The 8,304-nt window shown below is 57.4% G+C and overlaps 1 protein-coding gene across 1 annotated transcript; it reads right to left on the reverse strand.

Annotated features, from left to right (window-relative positions):
* Positions 1-3,563: 3,563 nt before the first annotated feature.
* On the reverse strand, positions 3,564-5,528 carry LOC125507742 (protein kinase PINOID-like). The gene has a single exon (XM_048672234.2). It carries the CDS (start codon positions 5,342-5,344, stop codon positions 3,911-3,913), a length of 1,434 nt encoding a protein of 477 aa, XP_048528191.1. The 5' UTR covers positions 5,345-5,528; the 3' UTR covers positions 3,564-3,910.
* Positions 5,529-8,304: the final 2,776 nt, after the last annotated feature.

The raw sequence follows: 8,304 nt of genomic DNA on the forward strand, positions 1-8,304 counted from the left end.
CCGGTCGACCGGCGTACGCCAACAGAACGAAATTAGCAGAAGTCTGAGGCAGACCGAACGACCGGCGACTGGACGACCGGACACCTTCGGACGTCCGAGGCCGTGGCGACAGAACCTAATCTACGGATATCCGAAGATCTACGGACGTCCGGACCTCTGCGAGCCTCCGGATGACCGGCGCCTCACAGACGTCCGGACCCTGGCTGCGTCCAGTTTCGGGCCGAAGGCCATGTACCCCTCCACTTCGCCCCTCTTTTGCACTAAGATTATAAATAGACCTCTCCCTCCTCCTAGTTAGGGTTAGCAAAGGATTAGCTCATATTTTGTGTGAGAGCTTTGCTCATCCACTTGGTTACCTTCTCCTCGGAGATCCGCCTCCTCGGAGAACATCCCACAAGCGGATTCAAGCCCCCTTTACGGGACGAACCTCAAGACCTCCTCAAGGAGAAGATCGTGCTACTTGTATCGTCCTTAGTTGACCGTGGATCGTGTGACCTCTTATGTACTCGAGGATCTAGCACATGTGTGACTTAATCTTGTTGGTTTGAGTATTTCTCTTGTGTTCCCCTTTGTGATTTCCCCTCGTGTTTCCCCTAGTGTTATTCGTGTTCCTCGCGGGATCCGCTTCTTTTGTGAAAGATCGACTCCTAGGGTTCCTACCCTACATCACGCAGTGAACACCACATTTTAATTTGCTTATATCGGTACGCATTTAATTAAAATGAAATTGACTGGACCCAGATGCTTAGAGGATACCATTGGCTAACCGGCTCTCGTATCCGTGTACCGTATTCATAGACGAGTCCGAACCGGCGGGCTAACAAATATTGCGTCCGTTTTGAGAGTCCCCGTTGGAACTGTCGAGTTGGCTGTTTCGATGAAACAATTTTCGTGCGACACATTATAGACACAGTCCCTGATTATGAGAACGGTTTTTCATTTCCTAGAACGAAAGCATGTCCGTCCAAATTCCTAAATCTAGAATACGTATAAAATGAACTTCCGTTCCGAGAACCACATGCATGTACCTGAAGAGTCCCAAGGTCACCATCAACCCAGGGATGGCCGCGCGACACCAAAGAAAACCCCATGCACGCACGTACACATCGACTCCCCTGCCCCGCCGATGCACGGCACGACCACGATCGGTGCATGCATATGTACGTATCTTGCATACGACACGTCACTCATGCACGTCCAAAAACCCTAATAAGCAGTAAGCACCAGCAAGAAACGCTACACTGCTGAAATGCTGCTGCAGGCCAGGGACGACGGATTAGGCGATTAGCACAGTAAACAAGGACTGATTCGCCACTACCAGCACGGGCGCTAGCTCTACGTGCAGTCCTTGGCCGTGCCACTAGAGAGAGTACCGGCAGCACGGCCACCGCTACGCTACTCAAAGTAAAGTACTGTACCACCAATCCACCACCCGTAGCTTCCATAGCCTGGTGCAATGGCGCGCAGAGATAGCCCTGCCGCGACCATCAATGGCCAAGAGAAGATACAGGCGCAGCAGCTTTCTGGCGCCGACGCGACGGAGCCATAAACTAGTCGTAGTCCAATAGGGAGGCCGCGCAGCTCACGGAGCGGGACGTGCGTACAGAGCTTGCCTTTTCACTCCTCCTTCTCTACTCCACTCTAGGACTAGCCGCGCTGTTCCTCTCCGGCCTTTTCATCTCCTCCCAAGGCTCCAACACACACCGCAGAGGCAGAGCAGCTGCAGGTGATCGATGCTGGGTATAGGCTACGTACAGGCTAGTTCCTAGGCGGGCAGTCCTTTTTGCGCTGCATGGGGCTCCTGCGCCTCGATCCTCCCAGCCCCCAGCATGGTGAAACCTCTGCGTGCACCGCCTGCTTAATGCACCCACATGACGACATCAGTACCCCTGTCTTAGTGCTGGTGATCAATCACGTGCCTGTACGTAGTCCCATTGTTGCGAGCACGAAGAAGATAGACTAGAGAGGCTAGGTGTCAGTGTGGCTCCACTGGCTGGCTCATCGATGGCGAAAACTCGGACGGCCGAGCCACCTAGCCATGCCTCGTGATTAAACAAAGGCAGCAGAAATAATGATCGACAAATTAGTGCTGGTGATCGATGGCGAGAAGTCGGACGGCCCGACGTATCCATAGCATAGAATGATGGATAAATTGGCCGGCGTCGTCTCACCATCATCATGAGGGAGAGATTAGTTTGTTGGTTGGGGTCCTCAATCACATGCTTCGATCTACTTGGTGTTCTACTGGCCCGGTGAGCCAACGAGGGAACCGGATCCTTTAACATTGAGAATGAATGTTAGAGAAGCTACAGTACCTGAACTTTCCTTCTTTCTATTCATATAATTATGGCTAAAATGATTTAAATTAATTTGTAAATTGATGATCTACCGTGTACATTTATAGTAACTCCTGCGACCCGCCGTGACATTCCTTCTCAATGTTAGAATCCGGTTCCGCCGATGAGATGCGTTGCATCCTCATCGTCTTCGGCTACGGTGGCCGGGCCGGGCCGGGCATGCAGAGCGCGGTGGCCAGATCGAGGCGACTGGGTTTACCATGTTTGGGGTCAAGGCTGCCGCTGGCTCTGCGCAAGGCTGCGCGTCCGTCCCATGCGTGCGTCGATGCATCCACGGCCCGGGGCGGGGCCGCAGGTGGGGGCGGGGTGGCGTGCGCCCAAGGCTCTCAAGGTGGTGACCAGGGACACGACACGCGCAGACCTGTACAGTCCTGTACGGGGTACGCCCGGCGTATAGCTACGTACGTGTGTCGCCAAGCTTTTCCGGCTCCAGCAGGCACCGGTCACGGATCTGTCGACCGGAGAAGACCGGCCGGCAGGCACGTCACGTTGCGTGACGGGGTCGGCTACCGCCGGTACGGCACGGCAAAGCCGGGGGGCGGTCCACGGCTGCCGGCCGGCGACCATACGCGCGCGCCGGCCGGGCGGGGCGCGACCGCCCTACGTGCACTGCAGTGCAGCGCAGCGCAGCGCAGCAGCAGCCAGCAGCGGCTGACGATGTGCACTTGCCGTGTGCGTCGCTGCTGCCGTGCGCGCGCGCAAAAGGAAACGAACACTGTGCGCGCGCTCCAAGGTCGCCGCTCCCGGCATGCACGGGCTCACCTGCACTGAGAAAGTCAGAAACATCTCCACACGCAGGAAAAAACAGTGTGTTCCAATCAAATCACCAACTCAGGAATATTTTCTAGTAATTCCTGCGAAACTCTTGGATAAAAAGATTGTGTAGAGACATGAAAACACGAGAGCAGGAAAAACTCTGGGCGGATAAGATGAGTAACCGGCCATTTGTTGGGAATGTCACTTATCTCCCCGGCAAGCTGAACCACACCACGAACCGAAATCACTCAGGCTCATGAGGCCACATCATATGGACACGCCCAGAGACAGATGAGAGGAGACAGAAGCAAGGGACAGGTCAACGAGCGATTAATGGGAACCGCAGCCCTGTGACCAGACAACTCCAACACCCATGTGACGCTTGTCCCGATAGCACCACCACATCATTAACGCAAATCCTAAAAACTAATCAGTGTACTCCTTGATCAATAATCCGTGTCAAAGCCACGACACGATTCACAGACGTCCCTTAAGTAGAAAATGGAGTGACAAGTGTAACCTCGAATAGTTGTAGGGCGCAAGGCAGCACTAGCACATGGGAGATTAACAGTGCTGAGAAGCGTAATTAACAGTTGATTGTACAAGGGTGCACTGGCAGCTAATGCTAGTAGTAGTAGGCTAGGTCAATGCATGCATGCGCTAGCGCTAGCTAGGAGTCGTAATTATCAAGGGGTTAACGTCGCCCCCGGCGCCACGAGACGGCCGGAGGAGGTTTGCCTCCAGCCGCCGGTGTTGACTCGGGGAGGCTACGACGACGACGTCGGCCGGTCGGTCGGTCAGAAGAGGTCGAAGCGCTGCGTGTCCGGCTTGCGCGACGCCGGCGTCTTGCAGGACTGCGACCGGTGCAGCGGGGCGCTGGGGACGACGGGTGGACGCGATGATCGGAGGAGCGCGAGGTTGAGGCTCTTGAAAAAGGGATGGGCCTTCACGTCGGCGGCGCCGTGGCGGGACCCGAGCCGGGCGGCGGGGTCCTTGGTGAGCAGGCGCGCGATGAGGTCCCGCGCCGCGGCGACGTCGGCGTGGCAGCCGGTGCCGGAGGAGGAGGTGGGGAAGGTGAGCGGCGCGCGCACTATGTTGCGGAGCGTGTCCTCGTTGGTGGCGCCCGCGAACGGGGTGCGGCCGTGGAGGAGCTCGTAGAGGAACACGCCGTAGGCCCACCAGTCCACGGCGGCGCCGTGCGCGCCGCCGCCTGCCACCTCCGGCGCCACGTACTCGTGCGTGCCCACGAAGGAGCACGACCGCGCCGACACCGGCTCCGCCACGAACCGCGGGGGAGACGCCGCGCACCGGCGACGGTGCCTCCGCCGCCTGAAACGTATCGGGAAGCAGGACGCGCTGCGCGGCTCCTCCTCTTCCTCCTCCTCGGGGACGGCGGGCTCCAGCGACGGCGACGACGTGGACTGGAGCGACAGGTCGAAGTCGGTGAGCATGATGTGGCCGTCGGCGCGTATCAGCACGTTCTCCGGCTTGAGGTCGCGGTAGACGATGCCCATCATGTGCAGGTACTCGAGCGCCAGGAGCACCTCGGCGGCGTAGAAGCGGGCGGAGGGGAGCGGGAAGCGGCGGGAGGGCATGCGGTGGCGGAGCGAGTGGAGGTCGCCGCCGGGGCAGAACTCCATGACGACGCAGGAGAAGCGCGGGGCGGCGTCGAAGTCGGCGAAGAGCGTGGGGAGGAACGGGTGGTCGAGGAGCCGCAGGATGCGCTTCTCGGCCGCCGCGCGCTCCAGCTTGTGCTTCTTGGCCACGGCGCGGCGGTCGACCACCTTCATCGCGTACATGCACGACGGGGCCTCCGCCTCCGCCGAGGCCCGGAGGCGGCAGAGGTACACGGTGCCGATGTCGCCGCCGCCGACGCGCCGGACGAGCCTGAAGTCCGCGGGGCCGAGCGGGGTCGCCGGGGAGGCCGCCGAGAGCGCGCGGATGGCCGCCCACGCCACGTCGCCGGAGCGGTGCGGCCGGAACGCCGCGGACGGGCGCGGGGAGCACGCCGCCGCCGACATGGCCGCGGACGGGGTGCAGTCGAAGGAGAGGCGGGAGAGGCTGGAGCAGCGCGCGAGGCTGCCGGCGCTGCTGGCCGAGCTGAGGCTCGAGTTGGGCGCCCCCGTGGACGACGCCGTGTCCAGGTCCGACAGCCCCTCCTCCGCCGCCAGAAGCAGCGTCCCCTCCGCGGGCGGCTTCCTGGGCACCGGAGCTCGCACCGCGGCCACCATCAAAACGCACGGGCGGCACCTTTCTCCTCGCTCGCTCGCACAGTGGCACACAGTGAGACGACGACGGAAGCTTCTTCTCCTCTCGCTCTGCTAGTGCTTTGTTGGTTGGATGGTTGTTGGGTCTCCGGGCGTTTTATACCAACGGCGACGAGGCACGCACGCCTCGATGACACGCGGGCCCGGCGTGCCCCGCCGGTCGGCGCCACCGGCAGAGGCTCGTCAGACGGTCGTCTGGCATGGACTAGGCCCGTGGGCAGTAGGGGCATGGCCGCCATTTCGCAGCGCCGTAAGAAATCTACTTTTTACCGTACTCCGCAGTGGAGCTTAGTAATTCAAATCAAACTGGGTGTGGCCTGCGAATGGGTGGTTGCCAGATGGAGCGAGCGAGACAGCCACCCACTGGGCACCACCGGGGATTTGGGTTGGGTGTGCCGGTACGTGCCGGTGCATGCGACATGCACTGTATGTTGGACGTGCGTCGCTCACTCCTACTCCTCCTACTGCAGTGCGCTCCTACGACGGTCTGCTAGTGCCAGTCAAGTAGTAGTAGCAGTAGTGTGAGCAGTGTAGCGTGTCTTGCTGGTTCTAAAAGGGTTTTGTATGAGAGATACGTATGCATGTACCGATCCGTCCTGGTTGGTGCGAGCTACGTGCTCCCGTGCATCGTGCGGGACGGTCGTGGGGCAAGGGAGATGTGCGCTCTGCTTCTTTTTCTTTGGTCTCGTGCGGCCGTGTGGGGTCTAGGATGGTGACACTGTCTCTTCCGGTACATGCATGCATGCATGCATGTGGATCTCTAGACGGGGTTCATGGATCCAATTTGCACCGCACCGGTGGTGGTACGACTCTAAAGCTTTTGGAGTTTGGCCGGACGTGTTTTCATTCCGAGAAAATAGACGTTGTCATCATCAGAAACCGTGCGTGTACCGCATATATATCACCGAAACGGCTTACAAACCCAAAACCATATTACCGAACCGAGAGGCGACACGCAGCGATGCGTTCCGAGGAAACGGGTTACCCCGTTGTGCATTTCTGTCTCTTTGAACATTTTTCTATCAGCCTAGTTGGAAAAACGGGTTGCTACACCAGAGAGGAAACGGTGACCCCCTCCCCTGTTTGAGGCTTCAAGGTAATATTGTGCTGAGCTTCGCTACCAAACTGAGCACACGTTTCTTCTTCTTCTTCTTCTTCTTCTTCTTCTTCTTCTTCTTCTTCTTCTTCTTCTTGCGGGAATGAGCACACGTTTATTGGCTTCGACGTGGCTCTGGTGCGCAGGACCCGTCTAAGCCAATTCCGACCAAAAGCTAAGACAAGGTTTTGATCCTTTCATTTTCTTTTCTTTTTTGCGGGCGAAAAATAATTTTCATTTATTACTTGGGATCAATGTCATTCTTACATAAGTCAGGCACCACACCTGGTCCTGAACCCAGCCATACAACCGTGCGTTTCTCAATTCTACCAAAAGCAGCCAGGTAATGGCTAATGCCATTATGCCCTCTACGTATATGAGCTAGTTTAACTAATCTCCCGTCTCTCAGCAGTCTCCTAATCTGGTCAGTAAGCATGGCATAACAAGACCGGTCCCTCTCCACTACCTTGATCATATTGAGTGAGGCTGTCCGTCTCCATTTCTATGGGTTGTTGCGTCCACTGCAAAGCAAGGTTCACGCCCTCCATACGGACAAGGAGTTCAGCATCTAGAGGCTCTGCACATGACCTCGGTCCCCTACATCTTCTTGAAATAGGCTTTCGCCCAGCTTTATAAATAAAGCAACGGTTCATACATCGTCAGTTTCACAACATACGACAAATAATGGCTGGGGCCACAACACAATTAAGCCCAAGAAAGCATAAGAGAAATAGGAAAAAACCCACCTAGTGGCGGCCATAAAGCGGCCCTACGAGGAAGATAGTCGACGCACCGAAGCCAGAAGGTCGTCCATCATCAAGCCAAGACGGTCGCGATCACGCTGCCTCGAGAGCGGGTGCCAGTGCTGCAGGAAAGCAAGGAATTTGAAGGAGGAGTCAGACGCCTTCCTCAGAAAAACCTTCTCCATCACCATCTTATTCCTAGTAGTCCAAAGGGTCCACGACATCACCGCAAAAATAAGCCAAAAAAGGCGGCGATGACGTGACAGCTGTACAGCTCTAAGCCGGAGGAACTCGGCGAGATTTAGGGCCTCCCAATCAGGCCCCATGGCCTCGCGGACATATGTCCAAAGAACTCTCGTCGCGGTACACGAGAATAGGATATGGGTCCCAGTCTCTGGTACCTCACCAACCATCACCAGGTCCGTGCCACTTAAGAACCTCAGTCCACGAGGGGAGGCGGTCCTGTAGTAATTGCCAAACGAAGATCTTAATCTTTAGAGATACGGGGGCTTTCCATGATGGGGATAGCCAAGGGGTGGCCGGCGACCGACAGAGGGCCTGGTAAGCCGTGCTCACCGAAAACTCTGCCGATGGCGCGAGCCGCCAGGATACCGTGTCCGGATAGTCCGGGAGCACGAGTGGGAGGGCATCCCACAGTCTAGTCCAGTCATTATGTTCGCCCTGTCCAAAGGTGCGACAGAAGCCGATGCTCCACTATCCAGCTTGGAAAGCCGTAGCCACGAGGACCGATAGATCCGCACAAATCGAGAATAGGCCCGGGAAAGAAACGCGGAGGGGTTCAACATTCGGCCAGGGGTCCAACCAGAATTGGATCCCTTTCCCGTTCCCCAAGGAGAAGGAGATCCCTAGGAGAATCCCCTCCTTGATCCGTTGGATGGCCCGCCAGAATTGTGAGCCCTCCATCCGATCCGGTTGCAAGCGAAGAGTGGGTCTCCCCTCAGGTACTTCGCTTTAATGAGTTGCAACCATAATCCTCCCCCGCCTTGTAAGATGCACTATACCCATCTCAACATGAGCGCCATGTTCATCCGACGGGAGGCAATGATGCCCAGACCACCACGGTC

The sequence above is a fragment of the Triticum urartu genome, chromosome 5A (genome assembly GCF_056163025.1).
Source record: "Triticum urartu cultivar PI428250 chromosome 5A, HENAU_Tu73, whole genome shotgun sequence".
In the NCBI taxonomy this organism is placed as follows: Eukaryota; Viridiplantae; Streptophyta; class Magnoliopsida; order Poales; family Poaceae; genus Triticum; species Triticum urartu.

Coding starts and splice junctions, on each gene's coding strand:
- LOC125507742 (XM_048672234.2), bottom strand. CDS start 5,344: ATGGTGGCCGCGGTGCGAGCTCCGGTGCCCAGGAAGCCGCCCGCGGAG.